Genomic DNA, 25,779 nt, shown 5'->3' on the forward strand with positions numbered 1-25,779 from the left:
GCAGTTTCATCAATTGTGATACTCCATATGTCATTTATATGTTGGTCTGCGGGTGCGATAAAAAATATATCGGACGCACAACCCGAGCACTTAAAGTACGGTTTCTAGAGCATAGGAGGAATATCATCAATAAGATCCAGACACATAGTGTTTCTAAACACTATTATGACATTCATGGTGGAGATCCAAAATGTCTAAAACTCCTAGGCTTAGAACAAATATCGCGCACTATACGTGGGGGTGACAGATATAAAAGATTATGCAGACAAGAGGTTTTCTGGATGTACCAGATGAACAGCATATTCCCTGAAGGCCTCAATGAGGCAGTGGAACTAAATACTGTGATCTGAAAAACATAGATATATGGGGAAAATAAGTTACTGTTGTACATATGCTGGAAGAAGAAGCAAGAATATGATCTCACTGCTTCTTCCTTTTTCTTCCACCCCTCCCCCTTTCCTTTCCTTTCCCCTTTTTTTCCCTTCCCCTGTTTTCTCCACATGTAAAACTATAAACATTAGTACTCCGAGTGGAGAAGAGGAACATGATGTTAGGGTCTCCTGCCCTGTGCTGCCACGTCGTCATGGCAACCGGGAGACAAGTGCTAGTGGAGTAACCTGAGCGCAGCTGATACTCCGGTTCGGGTCTTTTGCTGTGCAGTGGTTATAGGCTCTGTGCACGGCAGGGGATCCGGTGCTGGTTTTTGTGCTCACAGTCTGTGAGGTCTGAGTGGGGCGTGGACAGCACCTGCTTTATAAGGCCTCTTTTCAGGGTAAGCAGATGCTGCTGAATCTTTGTTGGTTAGTCAGTTCATGAATGTTAGCCAGTACTGTGTAGCTTTGTATTTGTTTGTTGCTTACTGCAAATAGGCCTGGGAATTTGGTATTACACTCTGCCAATCCAGACCTAGCAGTAAGACTGGAGTCAGTCATTTAGCTTGCTGGGGTTCTGTTACTACTCTGTGAACTTAGCAAGTTTGCGGCTGTATTCTAAGACTTGCCTGTCTAATCCTGTCTCACTGTGCTAGGTGTCAGGGGTCAGTTTAGTGGCAGTAAGCTAAAACCTGTGCACTGCAAGTGAGAATTTGGATTGTGGAGATTCTCCTTGTGTCTATCATTCCATCTCTGACCAAGGAGTTTACTGCCACACCCGTTGGTAACCCTTTAGGGTTTTGCTGTTGCCCTTAGCAACAGCATTTTGGGTACTCTACGTATTAAAACACAACATCTTGCTTTTTCCATCTTAGCAGTTCTAATACAAGGGAGATACCCAGTTCCTTAGCCTCTGGGCTTCTCTGTTCACTTTGTGTGTATTTTGTTACCCTATCACCTTCTGTGTACGTTATGTCATATCCCCCAGTTTGTCTGTGAGTCCATCTGTTTTGCATAACAGTTCAAACACCAGTACATTCCTGCAGACACTGGAGTGCATAACAGTTCTGACACCAGTACTTTCCTGCTGGCACTGGTGTGCATAACATATTCAGCAGCCTAATACTCCTGTTGAAATTTTGTGGGAATATGGAGCATACCCCTCAAAATACGTTGCAACAGGTGGTCGATCAGGTGCAGGTCCTGACTCGACAATTTAATGATTTGTCCATTAAAATGCACACCTCCCAGGCTGCTGGCGGAACTCCCGCAGCAGCAGCACCTGCAGGGGTTAAGGAGCCGAAAGTAAATCTCCCGGATCGTTTTTCTGGAGATCGCTCGCAGTTCTTTTGTTTCAAGGAGAGCTGCAAGCTATACTTCCGGCTTAGGCCTCAGTCTTCTGGGTCGGAGATTCAGCGGGTGGGCATAGTGATTTCCTTGCTACAAGGAGACCCACAGGTCTGGGCATATGGGTTGCAGCCTGACTGTCCGTCGCTTAAAAGTGTTGATGCTTTTTTTACGGCACTGGGCATGTTGTATGATGACCCTGACAAGACGGCCTCAGCCGAGGCTCAGATTTCGATCCTTAAGCAAGGGCGCAGGCCAGTTGAGGTTTACTGTACGGAGTTTCAGAGGTTGGCCCATGATACCCAGTGGAATGACCCAGCCCTGAGACACCAGTACCGAAGAGGTCTTTCTAACCAGATAAAGGACCAACTGGTACAATATCCCTTGCCTGATAGCTTGGATCAGCTCATGCAGTTATCCATCCGGGTGGATAGACGGCTGAGAGAGCGTAGGCTTGAAAGGGAGACTGAGATTTCCTTCCTTCCCAAGGGAACCTCAGACTCTGAGGAATTTTCTGAGGAGCCTATGCAGATTGGGGCTACCCGCCTCTCCTCGCGTGAGAAGACGCGGAGGAGACAGCAGGGGTTGTGTTTGTACTGTGGGAATAAAGGTCATGTGGTAGTATCATGCCCAGAAAAGCCGGAAAACTTCAGGGCCTGAGGGTGATGGGAAATATCCTGTCAGGCCAGAAGTCAGAATTTCCCAAGAAGACTTTTATCATTCCGGTGACCTTGAAGATCCTCGGTCAAACTGTCAAGACTGAGGCCTTTGTGGACAGTGGGGCCGACGGGGTTTTTATGGACCGCCAATTCGCCCTGAAACACTCTGTTCCCTTAGTACCCTTGGCATCGGAAATTGAGATTTGTGGGTTAAACGGGGAACCATTATCCCAAGGTAAAATTACCTCTTGCACTAGCCAGATTTCTTTGTTTATTGGAGCCACACACTCTGAAAAATTGTCCTTTTATGTGACTGTCTGTACTTTTGCCCCATTGGTGTTGGGGTTACCCTGGTTAAGGGCCCACAATCCTCAATTTGACTGGGTCTCTGGGGAGATTCTTAGTTGGGGTACTGATTGTTTCAGGAGTTGCTTGAGCCTTCCAGTCAGGCTCTCGCAGCTAAATTTGCCAGGATTGCCAGGGTGTTATGCAGATTTTGCGGACGTGTTCTCCAAAAAAGTTGCAGAGGTACTACCTCCCCATCGCCCCTATGACTGTGCCATTGATTTGTTGCCAAATGCTAAGCTTCCCAAGAGCAGGTTGTACTCCCTGTCACGTCCTGAGACTCAGGCTATGGCAGAGTACATTCAGGAGAACTTGGCTAAGGGATTTATCAGACCTTCACAGTCTCCAGTTGGGTCGGGGTTCTTCTTCGTGGGTAAAAAGGACGGTTCGTTGCGACCCTGCATCGACTTCAGGGAATTGAACCGTATCACGATTAAAAACTCATACCCACTGCCTCTCATTTCGGTCTTGTTTGACCAGCTTCGTACTGCCACCATTTTTTCTAAGATTGACCTACGCGGTGCGTACAATCTAATCCGAATAAGAGAGGGGGATGAATGGAAGACTGCCTTTAATACCCACTCAGGGCATTATGAATATTTGGTGATGCCTTTTGGGCTCTGTAATGCCCCGGCAGTCTTCCAGGATTTCATGAATGATGTGCTCAGGGAATATTTGGATAGATTCTTAGTTGTATACTTAGATGACATCCTAATCTTCTCCCATTCCCTGGAGGAACATCGGAAGCATGTACGCTTAGTCCTCCAGAAACTCAGAGACCACCGGCTTGGGGCAAAGCTGGAGAAGTGCGAATTTGAAGTTCAGCAAATCGCATTTCTAGGATATATTATCTCCCCAGAAGGTTTCCAAATGGAGGGTTCCAAGGTACAGGCAGTCCTGGATTGGGTGCAGCCCACTAGTTTGAAGGCGCTTCAGCGTTTCCTGGGCTTTGCGAATTTTTATAGACGATTTATCGCTGGATTTTCGTCTATAGTGGCGCCCTTGGTGGCACTCACTAAGAAAGGGGCGGATGTTGCTCACTGGTCTTGTGAGGCTAAAGCGGCTTTTGCCCGTCTCAAAAGGGCATTTGTTTCGGCCAAGGTGCTGCGACACCCTGATCCAGAGCGTCCTTTTGTGGTGGAGGTGGATGCCTCTGAGATGGGTATTGGGGCAGTGCTTTCTCAGATGGGAGTGTCTGATAATCGCCTTCATCCCTGTGCTTACTTTTCCCGTAAATTTTCGCCTGCCGAGATGAATTATGACGTGGGTAACCGGGAATTGTTGGCTATTAAGGATGCACTCGAGGAGTGGAGACACTGGCTTGAGGGGGCTAAGTTTGTGGTCTCAATTCTCACTGACCATAAGAATCTGGCATATTTAGAGTCAGCGAAGCGTCTCAATGCCAGGCAGGCACGATGGGCTTTGTTTTTTGCTCGCTTTAATTTTTTGATAACATATCGCCCTGGGTCAAAAAACATCAAGGCTGATGCGCTCTCGCGGAGTTTTGCTCCAATCCAGGAGACCACCGAGGAGCCGTTGCCCATTGTTTCCCCATCATGTATTAAAGTGGGCATTACCCAGGACCTCTTATCATTAGTCCTTAGAGCACAGGAGCAGGCTCCTCCAGACCTTCCGGTAGGTCTTTTGTTTGTGCCTCCTAGGTTAAGACAGCGAGTGTTCCTGGAATTCCATGCCAAGAAGTCGGCAGGTCACCCGGGTATTGCCAGAACTCGGGAGTTGCTATCTAGGGCGGTGTGGTGGCCCTCGGTGGCTAAGGATGTGGATCAGTGGGTTCGGGCATGTGACATCTGTGCCCGAAATAAGACTCCTAGAGGGGTTCCTGTTGGCCCATTACATCCACTCTCTATCCCATCTAAGCCATGGACCCACATTTCAATGGATTTTGTGGTGGACTTGCCCAAATCCTCGGGGATGACAGCCATCTGGGTTGTCGTTGACAGGTTTTCGAAGATGGCGCACTTCGTTCCACTGGTTGGGCTGCCATCAGCCAGACGCCTGTCTGAATTATTTATGCTGCATGTTGTGCGTCTCCACGGGTTGCCACTTGATGTGGTCTCTGACCGCGGATCCCAGTTTGTGGCCAAATTCTGGAGGGCATTTTGTTCCGATCTCCAGATTTCTGTCAGCTTGTCGTCAGGCTACCATCCGCAGTCTAATGGGCAGACTGAAAGGGTGAACCAGTCCTTGGAGCAGTTCCTCAGGTGTTATGTCTCCAAGTGTCAGACTGACTGGGTTGCTCATCTGTCCATGGCGGAGTTTGCCTATAACAACGCGGCTCACTCTGCTACAGGGATCTCTCCCTTCCTTTGTGTGTATGGGCATCATCCTAAGGCCAATTCTTTTGACCCCGTGGACTCCACGCCTGGTGGTTCCTCTGTGGTTTCGGTCCTTAGAGGTATTTGGCGGAAAGTGAAGAAAGCCCTTGTGTCTGTGTCATTAGTGACCAAAAGGGTTTTTGATAAGCGGAAAAGAGCCTGCAGCTTCAAATTAGGAGACTTCGTCTGGTTGTCTACCAAGAATTTGAAGTTGAGACAGCCATCTCATAAGTTAGGGCCCCGGTTCATCGGCCCTTATAAGATCACCAGGGTTATCAATCCGGTGGCATTTCAGTTAGATCTGCCCCGTTCTTTGGGTATCAATAAAACATTTAATTGTTCCCTTTTAAAACGGGCGATTAGTAATCCTTCTACCAGTGGAAGACCTTCCCCTCTTCTGATACGTGGCCAGAGGGAGTTTGTTGTTGAAAGGATTCTTGACTCCAAGGTGGTTCGGGGTCGGCTGTCATTTTTGGTGCACTGGAAGGGGTATGGCCCGGAGGAGCGGTCGTGGGTGCGCAGTTGTGATCTTCATGCCCCCAGACTGATACGCTCTTTCTTCTCGCAGTTCCCCGATAAACCCGGTGGTAGGGGTTCTTTGACCCCTCGTCAGAGGGGGGGTACTGTTAGGGTCTCCTGCCCTGTGCTGCCACGTCGTCATGGCAACCGGGAGACAAGTGCTAGTGGAGTAACCTGAGCGCAGCTGATACTCCGGTTCGGGTCTTTTGCTGTGCAGTGGTTATAGGCTCTGTGCACGGCAGGGGATCCGGTGCTGGTTTTTGTGCTCACAGTCTGTGAGGTCTGAGTGGGGCGTGGACAGCACCTGCTTTATAAGGCCTCTTTTCAGGGTAAGCAGATGCTGCTGAATCTTTGTTGGTTAGTCAGTTCATGAACGTTAGCCAGTACTGTGTAGCTTTGTATTTGTTTGTTGCTTACTGCAAATAGGCCTGGGAATTTGGTATTACACTCTGCCAATCCAGACCTAGCAGTAAGACTGGAGTCAGTCGTTTAGCTTGCTGGGGTTCTGTTACTACTCTGTGAACTTAGCAAGTTTGCGGCTGTATTCTAAGACTTGCCTGTCTAATCCTGTCTCACTGTGCTAGGTGTCAGGGGTCAGTTTAGTGGCAGTAAGCTAAAACCTGTGCACTGCAAGTGAGAATTTGGATTGTGGAGATTCTCCTTGTGTCTATCATTCCATCTCTGACCAAGGAGTTTACTGCCACACCCGTTGGTAACCCTTTTGGGTTTTGCTGTTGCCCTTAGCAACAGCATTTCGGGTACTCTACGTATTAAAACACAACATCTTGCTTTTTCCATCTTAGCAGTTCTAATACAAGGGAGATACCCAGTTCCTTAGCCTCTGGGCTTCTCTGTTCACTTTGTGTGTATTTTGTTACCCTATCACCTTCTGTGTACGTTATGTCATATCCCCCAGTTTGTCTGTGAGTCCATCTGTTTTGCATAACAGTTCAAACACCAGTACATTCCTGCAGACACTGGAGTGCATAACAGTTCTGACACCAGTACTTTCCTGCTGGCACTGGTGTGCATAACACATGATGATAAATTATACACACAATAATAACATAGATAAGAATAAGGATAAAAATGATGAAGGATAAAAATTATGAAGAATGAGATATTCAAATTAGCAGTAGATCAAAATAATTTTATTCTCCTATAATATATAGATCCCATAATAGTGTTTGTATTAACAAATGTGTCTCTGGAAAAAAGAATGTGCAAGTTTACATTCCTTTCATTCCAGGTTTCTATCCCCTTTTTGTATTATCTCTGCATATTGGAAAATAAGATAAATAAATAAGAATGGGTGAAGTACAACTGTAGATTCAACAATATAAGCTGAGGAAATGAGCGAGATATAGGCTTATCTTTATAAATATCATTAAAATTCCTCTTGAAACAAAATATATTTGTAACAAAAAAACATCTCCTCTAAATTGTTTCAACAATGGGTTATACATTATTGTTCTAAGAAACCGAACGAGTTGATTGCGGGTTACCATGTCAACAGGAATGATTACCCCGTCTTGTGGGTTATACACCATCCTCATCCTGTCACTCTACATAAAACTACAATTCCCATAGTCACCAGAGAAACGAGTGACACATGATCTATTAGACGGATGGGGTTTAGCGACGTGTTCCGCCACACGGAACGGTGGAACGCAAATGCGTTCCACGGGGCGGAAATGAGGTGCCGCTATAGAATACGGAAGCGAAGTGCTCTGCTCCGGCTCGTAGTTTAATCTTTGCTGATGGGTGCGGGGCTGATGAAAGTGAGGCTGTGTCTATATGGGGGAAAGAGACTCCCGCAGATGAGATTTATGGGAATATGAGGATGAAATAGATATATACTATTGAAACAGATGCCCCCGTGACCCGGAAGTACTACAATAGGTAGGGGTTCAATTATAATAAACATATCTGTTTTTGGATCTAAATCCTTTTTAAAATTAGAATTTAGTTATCTGAGTCTGTCCTAGGAACATATTTTAATTTATTGAAAAATTAATTTTAATGTTTTTATGAAAAAATGGATAAATTGAAGTATTGAGTGAAACAGCTGTTCAGAGTTTACTAATTACTTAAGGTATAAATATCCTGTCATTTGCCCACATAAGTCACCTTTGATAAAGCTGCACTGCTCGCAGCGAAACGCGTCAGGAGGAGGCTACCTGGGTCGCCAATCGTGACATTTGTTGCTGCCGTAACATATCCGGACCAAACTGGACTTTGCCATCTGCAGAAAAAAAAGGGACAAATATCCAACAACCAGGAACACTATCTACCCCATTTCCATGAAGAGGACAACGCACTAAATGAGGATCCCAAACCTGGCTGGTTTTGAGTAGAAATATCAGAGACACTCTTAAGGGACTACACCTCTAGCGGTCTTCGGGTAATGTGTACTGGTGTGACTGTATTATCAGTCTGTCTCCTTCTGCTATTTATTCCAGATTCAATAATAGGAACGGATATTAATGTGACGGGCAGCTACAATTTACTGACCCATATATGCTAATTTCATTATTCTTCATTGTTTTAAATTGTTACGTTTGGATCGTGTATCCAATCTTTTATTGAGGCCTAAACTTATGTTTTATTAAATTGAAGAGTTTTTTTCACTCAATCCTTCGTATTAGAATTACTTCATAATATTTCCACTAGCGCTGCTATTTTTATTCCCTTGTTTGTGTCGGCCACTAGGGTCGCTTAGCTTAGTCACACAGCTACCTCATTGCGCCTCTTTTTTTCTTTGCGTCATGTGCTGTTTGGGGGGTGTTTTTTGGAAGGGCCATCCTGCGTGACACTGCAGTGCCACTCCTAGATGGGCCAGGTGTTTGTGTCGGCCACTAGGGTCGCTTATCTTAGTCACACAGCTACCTCATTGCGCCTCTTTTTTTCTTTGCGTCATGTGCTGTTTGGGGGGTGTTTTTTGGAAGGGCCATCCTGCGTGACACTGCAGTGCCACTCCTAGATGGGCCAGGTGTTTGTGTCGGCCACTAGGGTCGCTTATCTTAGTCACACAGCTACCTCATTGCGCATCTTTTTTTTTTTTCTTTGCGTCATGTGCTGTTTGGGGGGTGTTTTTTGGAAGGGCCATCCTGCGTGACACTGCAGTGCCACTCCTAGATGGGCCAGGTGTTTGTGTCGGCCACTAGGGTCGCTTATCTTAGTCACACAGCTACCTCATTGCGCCTCTTTTTTTCTTTGCGTCATGTGCTGTTTGGGGGGTGTTTTTTGGAAGGGCCATCCTGCGTGACACTGCAGTGCCACTCCTAGATGGGCCAGGTGTTTGTGTCGGCCACTAGGGTCGCTTATCTTACTCACACAGCTACCTCATTGCGCCTCTTCTTTTTCTTCTTTGCGTCATGTGCTGTTTGGGGAGTAGTTTTTTGAAGGGCCATCCTGCGTGACACTGCAGTGCCACTCCTAGATGGGCCAGGTGTTTGTGTCGGCCACTTGGGTCGCTGAGCTTAGTCATCCAGCGACCTCGGTGCAAATTTTAGGACTAAAAATAATATTGTGAGGTGTGAGGTGTTCAGAATAGACTGAAAATGAGTGGAAATTATGGTTATTGAGGTTAATAATACTTTGGGATCAAAATGACCCCCAAATTCTATGATTTAAGCTGTTTTTTAGGGTTTTTTGAAAAAAACACCCGAATCCAAAACACACCCGAATCCGACAAAAAAAATTCGGTGAGGTTTTGCCAAAACGCGTTCGAACCCAAAACACGGCCGCGGAACCGAACCCAAAACCAAAACACAAAACCCGAAAAATTTCCGGTGCTCATCACTAATAGTGATGAGTACATGTCAGTGATAGTGGCTAGCCGCAGGCATAGAAAGCCAGAGTAGATGGAGTTTCGATGGTGTGACCAATAGGATTGGGATTGGCACTCCAATATGTTGTAGCATTCAGCTGCGTCCCCTTGCACAATTAGTTATATAATCCCGGTGAGTGGAGACCGTAATAAACACCCCAGCAAAGCAGCATTTAAACAGTATATACCAAGATAAATTTATTCCATATCAACGTTTCAGGGTCAACTGCACCACGTCATCAGGAAGGTCTTCTTGATGATGGGGTACAGTTGACCCCCGAAACCTCGATATGGAATAAATTTATCTTGAGAGATATATATATATATATATATATATATATATCTACAGAACAGAACCTTGCTCACGCGCTAGTTGTTAAAGATGCAGCACCTCACAGTAGTCTTTTTAGGGGACAATCATTCTTTAAGGTCCCTGCGCCCTCTAGTACCTGTATGTATGTATGTATGTATATATATATATATATATATATATTTATTTTCTCTCAAAGGTTTGCAAGCAAATTGGTTAAGTTAGTGGAGAAGACTTTAGGACCCTCTGTTACAAGTGCCCCGGGCCCCCGAAGCCTTCATCTGGCTCTGAGTCCAGCCCGTCATTGCACGCAGAGATGGCACGTACATGTAAGTTCCTGTGGCTTTTCTCAGGCATTCTACACTATTCCCCAGAATACGTTTCCTTTATATCTCCCCAGTTCTATGTTGTGTTCTCATCCCACAGTAGGACACCCTGTCCTCACCCCAGAGCAGAAGACCCTGTCCTCGCCCCAGAGCAGAAGACCCTGTCCTCGCCCCAGAGCAGAAGTCCCTGTCCTCGCCCCAGAGCAGAAGTCCCTGTCCTCGCCCCAGAGCAGAAGTCCCTGCCCTCATCCCACATGTCTCTGTAAACCTCACTACAAATGTCTCACTACTCCCTCCTACTCCTACAGAGACCACTGCCTCTCCCTGTCCCCCTCTTCTTGTTACCCACTGCCACCTCCCCCTGGCATCACCCACTTTTTACTCGTCACCCTTTCCCCGGTGTTACCCATACTGCCTCTCACTGTCACCCTCTCTCTGTCACCCACTGCCTCTCCGTCTCCCACTATGTCTCCTTCACCCACTGCCTCACCCTCTTCCTCTCCCCTGCGGCACTATAAACCCATCACCCTCTCTCTCCTGTTACCCTCTGCCTCTCCAAAGTGTCACCCTCTTCCCGTCTTACGAATATGACATTCCGTTTGAGGCCATGGCCCTTGTTGCTAGGTCATGCCCGTGTTGTGAGGCCACGCGCACCTTCACAAGGTGCCCCCCTGCCATTTTTTCCTGGATCCGCCCCTGGGCATGCTGCATATCATTTTAATCAGCAGAAGCTGCTTGTGCATCCTAGCCACATAGCAATGCCAATAAGGTGCATTTTCATTAAAAAAAGGCACCCGACATTAGCAGAGCTGCCAGTTGACTCACGCTAGGCATCTCCTGCTGCATGGCGCATTGAGGCAAGATATATAAGGACACATCTGTATCCAAGGAGAGGCAGAGGCCACAGTGTTAGCGGCTGTGTGAGTGTTGTGTGCGGGTGGGTTGGTTGTGCAATGATGTTTGGCATATGTGTAAGGGACATTACTAAAGGTTGGCATAATGTGTAAGGTGCATTATGTTTATAAGAACATTAATAATGTGTGTCATATGTGTTAGGGGCATTACTGTGTGGTATTATGTGTATAAAGGCATTACTAATGTGTGGCATTATGTGTATAAGGTGCTCTACTGTGTGGTGTTACATATAGAAAGGGCACTATTTTGTGGTGTAATGTGAATAAAGAGCAAGATGGTGTGGTGTAATATGAATAAGGGGCACTACTGTGAAGAGTAACGTATATTAGGTAAAGTGGTACTACTGTGTGATGTAACATGAATAAGGGACACTATCGCATGATATAATGTGAATAAAGTTGCACTACTGTGTGGCAGAATTTGAATTGGGGGTACTATTGTGTGGCCATGCCGCTTGCCAGCAAAAACACGTCCCTTTTTGGGCTGTGCGCCGAATGTGCGCACTGTTCCTTTTTAAAATATAGGGTATAGGAACACCAAAATAAGGACTGCTATGGGTGCTGGGTAATGGTACTGGGAAAATGGTGCAGGGACAGAGGCAGAACTAGCAGTGGTGCTAGGGGCACCAGCCAAAATCTTGCCTAGGGCATCATATTGGTTAGGGCCGGCTCTGCATGTATTGTTTATCCCAAGAGAGTACCAGGCGAGACAGCCATGTTGGGCAGTAAGGCATACAAGGGTACAAAGAAAAGCAACTAACAGAACACCTAGTTCTGCAGCTTACATAGTAAGGAAAATGGTCTTGCGCTGTAGTTGCTTTCAGAAAATGTTCTCCTTTATAAAAAATTTAAAGTGAGCTAAGGGGAAAATAGCAAAAAAGGTTCCAGTTAGATTTTGAAATAATTTCCAAAAAATAATAATTATCTGACCAAAAAATAAGAAAAAAATAAAGTTATATTAATTCTCTAATACTCCGAAGATAGTAAGCACAAATTGTGAATTGCATAAAATATTTATATGAAGCCCACAAGGATTACTGACACCTCAGGAGGTATGTGATAACTCTGGGCTGTGGTAAGGGTTCCAATGACACAGAATTTGTTTCTGTGCAAAATAGACAAATACAAGTGCTGTGAGACCACCTAAACAAATGTTAAGTACATTCTAAACAACTACAGTGGAGATAATATCATATAGTTTTAATCTATTTTCACTTAAAAACCAGTATCAATAAAGAAAAAGTGATGAAACAGTGCTGGATGTGATCTGCGGTACCGAATCTGACCTGCTTCCTAGGACTTGACCAATGACTGACCTGCAGAGTCCTGAGAGCCGCGGCACATGACTGGACCAAAAAAGAAATCAGCGCTAAAGTCCCGAAGCAGCAGAAGGATTATTGCAAAATGAGCTTCATACAAACATCTATTCCCTCAGTGGTTGTCTCTAAGCACTTGTAGTGGTGTCCTGGGTTGGTGGTCTAGGTCCAATTCAAATTATTTATGGTCAGTATAATAGGCAAAACCAGTGCTAAGCCTTACTGAAGCAGCCCCTATAGCAGGGGTGGGAAACTCTTTCTCTACCAAGGACCATTTGCATATTTATAAAATCCTTCGGGGGCCATACAAAAATTATCAACTTAAAAATTAGCCTGCCCCCAGTAGTTATGCCTCCAGGAATTATGCCCCCAGTCAGTAGTTATGGTCCCAGTAGATATGCCCCAGAAGTTATGCCCCCAGTAGATATACCCACAGTCAGTTGTTATGACCCAGTAGACATGCCTCTAGTACATATGCCCCCAGTCAGTTGTTATACTCCAGAATATACACCCCTAATCAGTTGTTATGCCCCATTAGATATGCCCCCAGTCAGTTATTATGCCCCATTAGATATGCCCCCAGTCACTTGTTATGCCCCCAGTCACTTGTTATGAACCATTAGATAAGCCCCCAGTCGCTTGATATGCCCCATTAGATATGCCCCCAGTCACTTGTTATGCCCCATTAGATATGCCCCCAGTCACTTGTTATGCCCCCATTAGATATGCCCCCAGTCACTTGTTATGCCCCATTAAATGTGCCCCCTCTAGTAGCGCCACTTACACACGCACATTAAAAAAACAACAACAAAACACAATACTCACCAGCCCCGTTTCTACTTCTGGACCGCTGCACACCGCCTGGCAGTCCGCTCCTCGGAACTATGGGAAAGACGTCATAACGTCTCATAGCGCACAGCTGCACACTGGGGGTCATTCCGAGTTGATCGCTAGCTGCCGTTGTTTGCAGCGTAGCGATCAGGCAAAAAATCTGCATTTCTGTGCATGCGTATGGGCCGCAATGCGCACGCTCGTCGTACAGGTACAAAGCCTGTTGTGGTTGTGCACAGGTTGCAGCAAAGTTTTCAGTCGCACTGACGGCTGCAAGAAGATTGACAGGAAGGGGGCGTTAGTGGGTGACAACTGACCGTTTTCAGGGAGTGTTTGCAAAAACGTAGGTGTGTCTGAAAAAACACAGGTGTGGCTGGGCGTTCGCTGGGCGGGTGTATGACATCAAATCCGGACACGAATAGGCTGATGTGATCGCAAGCGCTGAGTAAGTTCAGAGTTACTCTGAAACTGCACAAACTTTTTTTGCAGAGCTCGGCTGCACATGCATTCGCACTTCTGCTAAGCTAAAATACACTCCCCAGTGGGCGGCGGCATAGCGTTTGCACGGCTGCTAAAAACTGCTAGCGAGCAATCAACTTGGAATGACCCCCACTGTCAGAGCCGGAAGCTGGAGCTATGGAGTGAGCTCCGGCTTTCGGCTGCCACTGAGGGCAAGGAGCCTGTGCCCGCTGGTAACACAATCTCAGTGGGCGCCCAACATCTCCCTCGGTAAGGTGAGCCTGGCCAGGCTGGATCAATCGGCTTTGCGGGCCTTATACGACCCGCAGACCGGACGTTCCCCACCCCTGCTCTGTAGGAACACAAATTGTCTAGTTTCAAAGAGCAGAAGCTTCTCTTTCTATAAAAGTGTTTTACCAAGGTCATTCTAAGAGAACTGCTATTTCAAATAATTATACCACAAAAGAAAACTAACATGTATCTGTAGCCTTAATATAGGGCCTAATTCTGATCTGATCACTGCTGTGCGCTTTCGCACAGCGGGCGATCAGATCTGAACTGCGCATGTCTATGCATCGTAATGCGCTGGCGTGTCGGACGGCTACAATGGGCTATTGTGGACGGCTACAACGGGCTTCGCCGATCAGCGATGGGATGTCACCACACAGTAGCACAATCTTATTCACATTACAACGCACATAGTGCCCCTGATTCATATTATACCACATAGTAATGCCCCTTATTCACATTATGTCACTCAGTGGTACCCCTTATACATGTTATGCCACACAGTAGTGCCATTTATACACAGTGCCTACAGTAGTGCCACTTTTATACAATTCCCATAATAATAGTGCCCCTTGCACATAATGCCCACAGAAGTGCTGCTTATACACATAATGCCCACAGAAGTGCTGCTTATAGACATAATGCCCACAGAAGTGCCACTTATACACATAATGCACACAGTAGTGCCCTGTATGCACATAATGCCCACAGTAGTAGTGCCCCAATGCAAATCTCTGCCTCTGTCACTTCAGCAACTCCATGCCCTGTGTCCCTCTAGCAGCTTCCTTGTGTCTCTGTGTCCCTCCAGCCTCCTCTTACCTTATCTTTAGCATGCAAAGAGCTTGCTCCTCTTCGAGGGGTGGGCCGCAGGTGGAGGACCATGGAGCTGCCAGGAGCTGAGGAAGGGGGAGGTGGCAGTAGCTTATCAGCGACACTATTGCTACCTACATCATCTATTGACATGGGTGGTGGGGCAGGCTTTTCTGTTGGAATAACTGTGCAGGTCTGTGGAGGAGGTGGAACTAGTTCCACCTATCATCAGAGGTGACAGAACTCAGTTCCACCCCGTCCCCCCCTTTAACCCCTGGCTCTCTACCTTGGTCTCCCAGCAAAACAATTGCACCGCTTACAGCTGGTACAAAACACAGCTGCCAGGCTATTAACTATCCAGCCCCGTTCCAGCCACGTAACACCCATACTCCCTCCACTGACTGTCTGTAAGATGGCAAATCATTTTCAAGTTTGGCTTACTACCTTTCAAAGCCCTACATGACCAGGGCCCAAGGTACCTGAAGCAGCTTCTGATTCCTTACATCCTCACTTGATTACCAAGATCTGTAGATGAAGGACTATTAGCAATACCTAGATTCTCCCGGAATTCAGGGTTGGACTGGCCCACAGGGGTACAGGGCAAACCCCCAGTAGGCCCCGCTGCCTGGGGCCCCACCGCCTCTTCTTCTGTCCACACCCCCATACATAGGCCCCTATAACGGATAACGGCATTCCCTGGTGGGCCCATCATGTCCCAGTCCGACTCTCTCTCTCTCTCTCTATATATATATATATATATATATATATATATATATATAGAGAGAGAGAGAGAGAGAGAGAGAGAGAGAGAGAGAGAGAAGCAATAGTACATGAGGACGGGCACTGAGACTGGGGGGGGGGGGGAGGTTCAAGGGAAATTTGAGGAAAAATTACTTCACAGAAAGGGTAGTGGACAAGTGGAATAGCCTCCCATCAGAGGTGGTAGAGGCTAAGACAGTAGAGCAATTTAAACTTGCATGGGATAGCCATAAGGATATCCTTACAAAGACATAAGGATCAAATAAGGTTTGAGATAAATATATGGTTAGAAAAAAAAAGGGGGTAGACTAGAAGGGCCAAGTGGTTCTTATCTGCCGTCAAATTCCAATATTGTGATACATTGATTGTTTAACAATGACTCTAACTTCCCTTAGGTCAGTCAAGTAACAGGGGCCTCAAATCAGAAATAACCAGTTTTGGTCGGTCTGGTGGGGTGTGTGAGTTCATGCTGATGTCATAATGGCAACTGCCTCTATCAGCGCTGTGCTGTTGCTGTCTCTCACATATGCCTTCAGAGGCCTGGGACGGCATAGCACACTGGCAGAAGGTTAGTGACTGGACAAAGATTAGGGCAGCTTAGTTCCAATCGTCGGCAGACGTTTAGCATGACTATTATAATATATGACTTATGACCTTGGGGATAGCATAGTATTGGATTAAAACAAAATCTCACACCTACTGGGACAGCACCGTTACTTAACAACCACAAGCGCCTGCAAATGGGCCATTGGAGAAATTTGCAGCGCACCTATGACATCTCCTTGGAGTTGTTTGGTGAGCCTGTAATGTTGCAAATTAAATTCTTTACTCTCTCTCTGCCTGCCTAAATCCCAGTATGCCAGTATTGCAGGCTGATCCATTTTTATTAATGTGCAGAGGTGTAAGAGAATTATATTGTGCTTTAATCATTACGTTTGTTTTTATCCAATACTATATACAGATGTAGCCACTCTGGTCATGGCTACATCTGAGGTAAACATGCACCCTCAACACGGCTATGCGCACCAGGGACGTGCAGTCAGGGAGGCAGGGGAGGTAGGAGGCAGTGCCTCCCCTGTCATTAATGATTAAAAAAATATAAAGATACTTATGACACATATTCTGTGTCATAAGTATCTCCTTTATATTAATCAAATCATTTTTACTCCTAGAATGGGTCTGGGAGGCACTGACAGTGGTGCCTCCAGTTTTTAATGGGAATGGGGGTGGGCAGGAGCGGGGGCGGGCCAAGCCTTGGGCAGTAAAAGCCCATTGAAAATATAATGGAAAGCGACACCTACTAAAGTGCCGCTTTCATACAGGGACGTGCTTTCAACCCATGAAAGCACGCCTCTGTCAGTGATGCCAGATGTCATTGGCCAGTGGATCTGTCACTGGATCTGCTGCCATCACTCACTGGCTGCAGGCGAATGTGGCGGGACGGGGCGGAGATGCGGGCGGCGAGACGCGGCGTGATGTGGTGGCGGGTGTCAGTGGTGGCAGGCATGGATCCAAGATCCCTGCGTGCCATTCTGCAGAGTTTGGCAGTAGAGCGATACCCATTTAAAAAATGGCGCCACAGCGTCATTTGTTTAAATTAAAGATGGCCGACACGAGCCAATCACGGCTCGCCGCGTCATTACCCCGCCCCCTCAGGCTGACTTATATAAGTCAGCGCGAGGCAGCAGCTGTCAGTCCGACAGCGGAGGAGGAGCAGTGAAGAGCTCCTGAAGATAGAAGATGCTGTAGAAGTCCTGGATGGGCGGTGGCTATGCAAAAGAGCTTAAAGGCCGCCACCCAGCAGGTGAAGATGCCGGAAGCCCTGGGCAGGCGGCGGCTATGCAAAAGAGCTTAAAGGCCGCCGCCTCCCAGGTGAAGACCCTGAATAATAAAATGTATTTTAAAACTGTGTCTTGTATTTATTTTAATATTTTCTTTACAGGTGGACTACAGGTGCCAGAGGGCCCCTTAATGTCCGGACATGCTGGCACTTGTGGTTCTCCAAGTGCCGGCATGCTGAGGCGGGCTTGCTGGGACCTATGCCTTGCTGTGCCGAGCTGCAGCATTTGCCGCTCCCATCCTCTTGTATGGGGCACACACACTTCTTAGACATCCAGACGTACGCGGTGCGGTCATGCCTAATAAGGCGCAATCGCGATATGATGTAGCCACGACGAGAATGGCTACATTTGTACGGTTGTAATCCCTGTTAGAGTCAGAAAGTAATGCTATGGTGGTTATGACTGTCCCCCTTTCACCCCCTTCACTCCCATTCATCTCTTGCTCTCTTTTTTCACTCTCTCACCATTGACGTGTAGGTGCGTTCTTCTGCGGTCGGGTAAAAGGTCAAAATAGCAGATTTGAGGTGACAGAAGGGATGACTGGGTTAGGCAAGATTAGTGGGTGGGCGAGTGGTCTGGGCAAACTCTGCATAGTCTCTTAATGCCTAGAGGGACGGGCAGTCCTTCAGCCATGGGTCCCCAGAGGTTTCCTCCACAAGGGGGTTTTTCCTCTCCTGAGTGCTGAAGGATGACTTCATGAGTCATGAGGCTTACGTCATCTTGTTCCTCTTATAGGACAAGTTTGTAAGATTACTGGACCAATCTTAGTCCAACATTCCCTATTTTATTATGCAGAGTAAATAATAATAATAATTACAAATAATGGTAATAATAAGAAGACGAAGAAGAAGAAGAAGAAGAAGAAGAAGAAGAAGAAGAGGAAGAAGAAGAAGAAAAAACAGGCAGCATTTTACTTAAAATAAAAATAGACATTTATTTTTTAAATATATTTTGATTGAAGTTGTCTTTATTTTATTAATAAATCCTCTCAAAAGGTGAAGAAATTACACATATTTGGGACGACAAAAATATTAGGAGAGTTCAGAATCATGTATTCAGAGCCGCCCCTAGGCATAGGCATACTAGGCAAATGCCTAGGGCATTTGGTATGCCTAGGGGCACCAGCAGCTTCTGCTGATTAAAATGATATGCGGCATGCCTATATTCTGTGTGTAGCATTTCGTATGCAGATACAGCCACAGTTGCACACAGTATATAGGCATGCTGCATATCATTTTAATCAGCAGAAGCTGCTTGTGCATCCTCGCCACATAGCAATGCCAATAAGATGCATTTTCATTAAAAAAGGCACCCGACATTAGCAGAGTTGCCAGCTGACTCACGCCAGGCATCTCCTGCTGCATGGCGCATTGAGGCAAGATGTATAAGGACACATCTGTATCCAAGGAGAGGCAGAGGTCACAGTGTTAGCGGCTGTGTGAGTGTTGTGTGCGGGTGGGTTGGTTGTGCAATAATGTTTGGCATATGTGTAAGGGACATTATGTGTATAAGGGCATTAATAAAGGTTGGCATAATGTGTAAGGCGCATTATGTTTATAAGGACATTAATAATGTGTGTCATATGTGTTAGGGGCTTTACTGTGTGGTATTATGTGTATAAAGGCATTACTAATGTGTGGCATTATGTGTATAAGGTGCTCTACTGTGTGGTGTTACATATAGAAAGGGCACTATTTTGTGGTGTAATGTGAATAAAGAGCAAGATGGTGTGGTGTAATATGAATAAGGGGCACTACTGTGAGGAGTAACGTATATAAGGTAAAGTGGTACTACTGTGTGATGTAACGTGAATAAGGGACACTATCGCATGATATAATGTGAATAAAGTTGCACTACTGTGTGGCATAATTTGAATTGGGGGTACTATTGTGTGGCCATGCCGCTTGCCAGCAAAAACACGTCCCTTTTTGGGCTGTGCGCCGAATGTGCGCACTGTTCCTTTTTAAAATATAGGGTATAGCAGGGACGTGCAGTCAGGGGAGGCTCTGCCTCCCCTGTCAAATTCTGATCTGAGAATTACAATAATACAAAGAAGATATTTATAATACAGACTCTGTGTTATAAGTAACTTCTTTGTATTAATCTACTCCTTTTTGTAGTAAAACCTGGAAATACCTGGATATGAGGCAGCGAGTGCGCTGCCTCCCACTGATAATTATAAACTGTACAGAGCGAGGGGCGGGGCCACGGCTACGGGCAGGAAAAGCCCATTGAAAAAAAACAAGATGATGAGGCACCTCTAATTCTGCCTCAGTGACAGGGCTGCAGGGAAGGATCAAGAGGGGGCGTGACACTGCTGCCTGACCCTCCCTGATTTGATGCCCGAAAAAGGAGGTTTGGCTACACTGGTTATCATCACTATCTGGTTTCCTGCCCGAGCAGCCCCTGCACATCCGCCCCTTACATAGTTCCATCGGTGGGGCCCGGCTGATGGCTCCCTGTGGTGCAGCTCCTCTGGGACTATGACACTGCCTGTAGTGCTAGATCCTCCCAGCGGTGCCCTTTTGATGTAGTGTGTAACATAGTAACATAGTATCTGAGGTTGAAAAAAGACAATTGTCCATCGAGTTCAACCTATTTGTGGTCTCCTATGCATGATGATTTGACTAAAATTTCTGACTGATGCTGCTGTCAGCCGTTGCATTTTATCCCTATTTATAGTAACTATAATGCATGACTATGCACCATACCCCTGGATATCCTTATCCATAAGGAATTTATCTAACCCATTCTTAAAGGTGTTGACAGATTCCGCCATTACAACTCCCTCGGGCAGGGAATTTCAAACACGTATTGTCCTTACCGTGAAAAAGCCTTTACGCCGTATTGTGCGGAATCTCCTCTCCTCTAACCTGAGCGAGTGTCCACGAGTCCTCTGTGTTGATCTAACCAAAAACAGGTCCCGCGCAAGCTCTGTGTATTGTCCCCTTATATATTTGTAGATGTTGATCATATCCCCTCTTAGTCTCCGCTTTTCCAATGTAAACATGCCTAGTCTTTCAAGCCTTTCCTTGTATTCCATCGTCTCCATGCCCTTAATTAGTTTGGTCGCCCTCCTCTGTACCTTTTCAAGCTCCAGGATATCCTTTTTGTAGTACGGTGCCCAGAATTGTACACAGTATTCAAGGTGTGGCCTCACTAGTTATTTATATAACGGGAATATAATACTCTCGTCCCTAACATCAATACCCCGTTTTATGCATGCTAATATCTTATTAGCCTTCTTTGCTGCAGTCCTACTTTGGGTACTACTGCTTAGCTTGCTATCTATGAGGACACCTAAGTCCTTTTCCAGTACAGAATCCCCTAATTTTACCCCATTTAGTAGGTAGGTGTAATTTTTGTTCTTGTTACCACAGTGCATTACCTTACACTTGTCTGTGTTGAAGCGCATTCTCCATTTGGCTGCCCATGCTTCTAATTTAACTAAGTCGTTCTGAAGAGACTCTGCATCCTCCTCTGTATTTATAGCCTTACACAATTTGGTATCATCTGCAAAAATTGACTCCATGCTCTCTAGACCTTCTGTTAGGTCGTTAATGAAAATATTGAACAATATCGGTCCTAATACTGAGCCTTGCGGCACACCACTTAGCACTTCAGTCCAAGTTGAAAAAGATCCATTAACCACAACGCGCTGCTCCCTATTATCTAACCAGTTTTTGACCCAAGTGCATATTGTGCTTCCTAGCCCTGATTCTTGTAGCTTGTAGATAAGTCTCATGTGTGGTACAGTATCGAACGCTTTGGCAAAGTCTAAAAAGATTACATCCACGTCTTTACCCTGATCTAGGTTTACGCTTACTGTTTCATAAAAGCCAAGTAAGTTGGTTTGACAGGATCTGTCCTTCATAAACCCATGTTGATTCCTTTTAATGACCTTATTGGTTTCAAGGAACTTCTGAATACTATCTCTTAGAATACCTTCCAATACTTTCCCCACTATAGATGTAAGACTAACTGGTCTATAATTACCTGGTTCAGCTTTACTTCCCTTTTTGAATATAGGCACTACTTCCGCTATACGCCAGTCTTTGGGAACCATACCTGATATAACTGAATCCTTAAAGATCAAAGATAGCGGTTTTGCCAGTTCAGAGTGAAGCTCCATTAGAACCCTTGGATGAATGCCATCGGGCCCTGGTGATTTATTAATCTTTAAATGTTTTAATCGGTCACAGACTACTTCTTCGCTTAAATAAGTACCTATCAGTGCGATATTCTCTTTATTGAGATTGTGTGTCAGTCCCTGAATTGGGTCCTCTCTAGTGAATACTGTTGAAAAAAACTAATTTAGTGTGTCCGCTATGTCATTATCATTTTTGCTTAAGACTCCCAACTTGTCTTTTAAAGGGCCTATACTCTCCTTCTTTAATCTCTTGCTATTAATGTATTTAAAGAATTTTTTGGGATTCGCTTTGCTTTCCTTTGCTACTAGTTTTTCAGTTTCTACTTTAGCCGCTCTTATTTCCTTTTTGCAAATTTTGTTACATTCCTTATAGTGCTGAAATGACTCTGCTTCCCCGTCAGATTTGTATTTTTTAAATGCTCGCCTTTTCTTGCCCATAAGTTCCTTAATCTTTTTGTTAAGCCACATCGGTTTATGATTTTTATTCCTTTTTTTGCTACTCATAGGAATACATTTGAGTGTATTTTTAGCTAGCAGGAATTTTAGTACCTCCCATTTCTCCGTAGTATTTTTTCCTAAAAACAAACCTTCCCATTCAATATCCCAGAAAAATACTCTCATCTTTTCAAAATTTGCTTTGCTAAAGTTTAAAGTCCTAGTTGAGCCAGTATAGGGCTGTTTATAGAAACTGATATTGAATGTGACCATATTGTGGTCGCTGTTTCCTATGGGTTCCCCTACTATAATACCTGATACCAAATCCCCATTGTTTGTTAATACCAGGTCTAAGATTGCATTGTACCTAGTTGGTTCCTCAATTAGTTGGACTAAGTAGTTATCATTAAGTGTGTTTAAAAACATATTGCCCCTAGCAGTATCACATAAGTCGTTTTTCCAGTTTATCTCTGGATAGTTAAAATCTCCCATCACTACTATGTCTCCTACTCCTGCTGTTCTTTCAATTTGCTTTAGTAACAATTCATCATCAGATGCGTTGATACCAGGCGGCCTATAGCATACACCCAATACTAACTTTTTTGTTCCTTTTTCCCCGCATGCAATTTCTACCCATAATGTCTCGACAGTGTCTACAGTCCCCTCCTGAATATCTTCCCATATATTAGGTTTTAAAAACGGCTTTACGTAAAGACACACCCCTCCACCCTTTTTATTTAGTCTGTCTCTCCTAAACAGTGTATAGCCCTCTAGATTGACTGTCCAATCATGAGATTCATCCCACCAAGTTTCAGTAATGCCTATAATATCATACTGTTTGCTTGCTGCAAGTATTTCTAGTTCCCCCTTTTTACCAGTAATGCTTCTGGCGTTTACATACATACAACTAAGATAAGTATTTTCCCTTGCGTTAGGGACATCTTTCACCTTATGTAGCAAGGATGACCTGTAATCGTCATTGGTTAGTGCTTTGGTAAAATCCCTTTTAGTACCCTCCCCACAACTTCTCCCCCATTTCGTTTACTACCGCCATCCCCACTATTCTCACTGCATGACCCGTAGTTTCTAGCTAAACCCTCCCCCCAGGCTCCTAGTTTAAAATCTCCTCCAACCTTCTAACCATCCTTCCCCCCAGCACCGCTGCCCCTTCCTCAGTCAGGTGCAATCCGTCACGACAAAAGAGATGGCACCTGACTGAGAAGTCCGCCCAGTGTTCCAGGAACACAAACCCCTCTTTCCTGCACCAATCCCTAAGCCACACATTTACCTCCCTAATCTCCCTCTGCCTCCCTGGACTAGCGTGTGGCACGGGTAATAATTCCGAGAATATTACCTTAGATGTCCTTGCCTTCAGTTTCTTTCCTAAGTCCCTATAGTCTTTAAGGACATCCCACCTTCCGCTAACTTTGTCATTGGTGCCAACGTGCACCAAGACCGCCGGGTCTTTGCCAGCCCCTCCCAACAATCTATCTACCCGGTCCGCGATGTGCCGTACCCGAGCACCCGGGAGACAACAGACTGTACGGCGATCACGGTCCCGGTAGCAGATTGCCCTATCTGCCTTCCTGATGATAGAATCCCCTACCACCACCATCTGACTAGGTACCTCTCTATCTTTTATCCCAATCGCGCCAGAGGGACCGCACCTCTGGATGCTAGAGGGAGCAGTCTCCTCCGGCACCGTCATTTCTTCACTATCATCCTCCGATTCCTCGTCCAATCGGGCAAATTTGTTCGGGTTTGATAGTTCGGAGATGTCGTGCCTCCCCCTCTTTTTCTTCCTTCTAACTGTGACCCAACTGGCTACCTGATCATCATCCTCTTCTACCAGTGACCCCTCCCGCAACTCCTCCACCGTTCTGTCTAAATTATACGCTCGAGATTGTGAATCCCCCTCAGTCGCGTAACGGTTTGCTCTAGATCAGTTACCTGGGCTTCCAGGGCAACCGTTCGCACACACCTCGTGCAGATGTAATCACTGGGCCGGTAGCTCCAGGTGTGCATACATCTTGCACGACATGCACTGAGTGAGGTCCTCAATCACAGCCCCTCCCATATTGTTTGTAAGGTCTAACTCCCTGTTACTCTCACAGAAAAAGCAGCAAAAATAAAAAGTAGAAGATAAGCAATCTCACTTATACAATAAATTAAGCTGGCTTATACTTATCTATCTTTGTGTGGTTCTTGGTCCTTCACTTTTATGCAGCCGTAGTACTCTCTCCTGCGGCACCTATACTCCACTTAGCAGTTGCAGTTGTTCCAGCTCACTGCACCTCCTTTTCACTCGGCTTCCAGCTCCTGGAAAAACACACACAAAAAACCGCACACACGCACAATCACAGCCCCTCTGCTACTCCAAGCTGCTACTCCAAGTAAGAGACCCTCTCACTTACTCACAAGGTCAGCCCCTTGCAGCCTCACCGGAAGTTTAATGGTACTGCAAATGTGTGTTCCTGATTGTGTATTGTGTTTTATAAAACTCACCTTTTTCTGTATTCTAACTCACCTTTTTGCTGTTTAAAACTCACACTTAGAAATCCTAGCAGCACTTGGAAGAGACCAGCCCCACAGAGCGAGCTCCAAGAGTCTAGTCACTGCTTATATAGGCCCAGCTAGCTGCCTTAATCAGCCCCTCCTCCTCCTGATTACTCACACCTGAGTTAACCCCTCTGGCTTTTCACCTCTCACTTTTTTTTCCCCACCAAAAAAAAACAAAAAAAAAACCCCAGTACAGATATATTAAAACAAAAAGAAACAGTATAGATACAAACAATCAGATTCAGATTATAGATATAGTATAGATACTAACAATCAGAATCAGATTACTTTCTCTCACAATATTACTATTCCTATATGGATAGACAGATTAATCAGAGTTCACCTTTTTGCTGTTTAAAACTCACACTTAGAAATCCCAGCAGCACTTGGAAGAGACCAGCCCCACAGAGCGAGCTCCAAGAGTCTAGTCACTGCTTATATAAGCCCAGCCAGCTGCCTTAATCAGCCCCTCCTCCTCATGATTACTCCTGATTACTCACACCTGAGTTAACCCCTCTGGCTTTTCACCTCTCACTTTTTTTTTTTTTCCCCACCAAAAAAAACCAAAAAAAAAAAACCCAGTACAGATATATTAAAACAAAAAGAAGCTCTGTGCCGGAGCTCTGTGAGGGACCAGCTGCCTTGACTACACCGGACCCCCCCTAATGTGCTGCTGGTGGCCTCTACTTTCCTGCAGGTTCATAGAACAGGTAAGACCTGGCTGCTGGACCCCACATCACCCCCCCCCCCCCCCCTTCCTTACCAGGGCTGTCTCCCTGCAGCTGAGCAGTGCCGCAATTCACGGTTGTTTAGGGGGCGGGCCTAATGCCAAGAAGTGCCCGCCCCCAGGACATACCTGTGCTGCTCAGTGTTGTGTAATCTGGTCGTGTCACTGTCTCTCCTGCTCGCTCTCTCTTCCTAACCCCCCCTCTCTCCATAACACTCCCTCCTCTTGCTCCTCTCTCTCTCTCTCTTTCCCTAACACTCTGTCTCCTTCACACTCTCTCTCCCCCTGGCACTGGACCTTTTTCAGAGTTAGCCACATCAGCAGCTTGCAGCACAGTTTGCAGCATCAGCAAACTGCGCATGTGCTGCAGCCGCATCACACCTGTACTACCTTACATAGGATGCAGCCGCAGTGTAATTGACAGCGGCGGCGTTCGCAGGGCAGCGTTGGGGGGTGGCATGTCATACGGGAGCATCTTCAGTGTTAAAAAATGACGGTGGACTGTCTGACAGCGCAGCCAGGGGTCAACTATAATTTGCTGCGTCAGTAATTGCGGACACATCGTGAGGCAGCACTACACATGCTGGGTGGCCTTGCCCTGTGCAGGGCGGTCCCCAGCATGTGAGGAGATGGACGCAGATCTGA

The 25,779-nt window shown here is 45.9% G+C and overlaps 1 protein-coding gene across 2 annotated transcripts in view; it reads left to right on the top strand.

The window, feature by feature from the left end:
* Positions 1-25,779, top strand: part of AFMID (arylformamidase) — a 156,677-nt gene that overhangs the window by 36,342 nt on the left and 94,556 nt on the right. The window contains exons 1-2 of one of the 2 annotated variants that reach the window (XM_063961301.1): positions 7,275-7,479; positions 9,919-10,048. The exons of the other annotated variant lie outside the window; for it this stretch is intronic. Of the exons in view, the coding sequence (XP_063817371.1) occupies positions 10,036-10,048 (13 nt within the window). The 5' untranslated portion in view covers positions 7,275-7,479; positions 9,919-10,035. Of the gene's footprint in view, positions 1-7,274; positions 7,480-9,918; positions 10,049-25,779 lie in introns of those variants that run through there. 2 annotated transcript variants of the gene reach the window in all.

This window comes from Pseudophryne corroboree, chromosome 3 (genome assembly GCF_028390025.1).
Source record: "Pseudophryne corroboree isolate aPseCor3 chromosome 3, aPseCor3.hap2, whole genome shotgun sequence".
NCBI classification, from domain to species: domain Eukaryota; kingdom Metazoa; phylum Chordata; class Amphibia; order Anura; family Myobatrachidae; genus Pseudophryne; species Pseudophryne corroboree.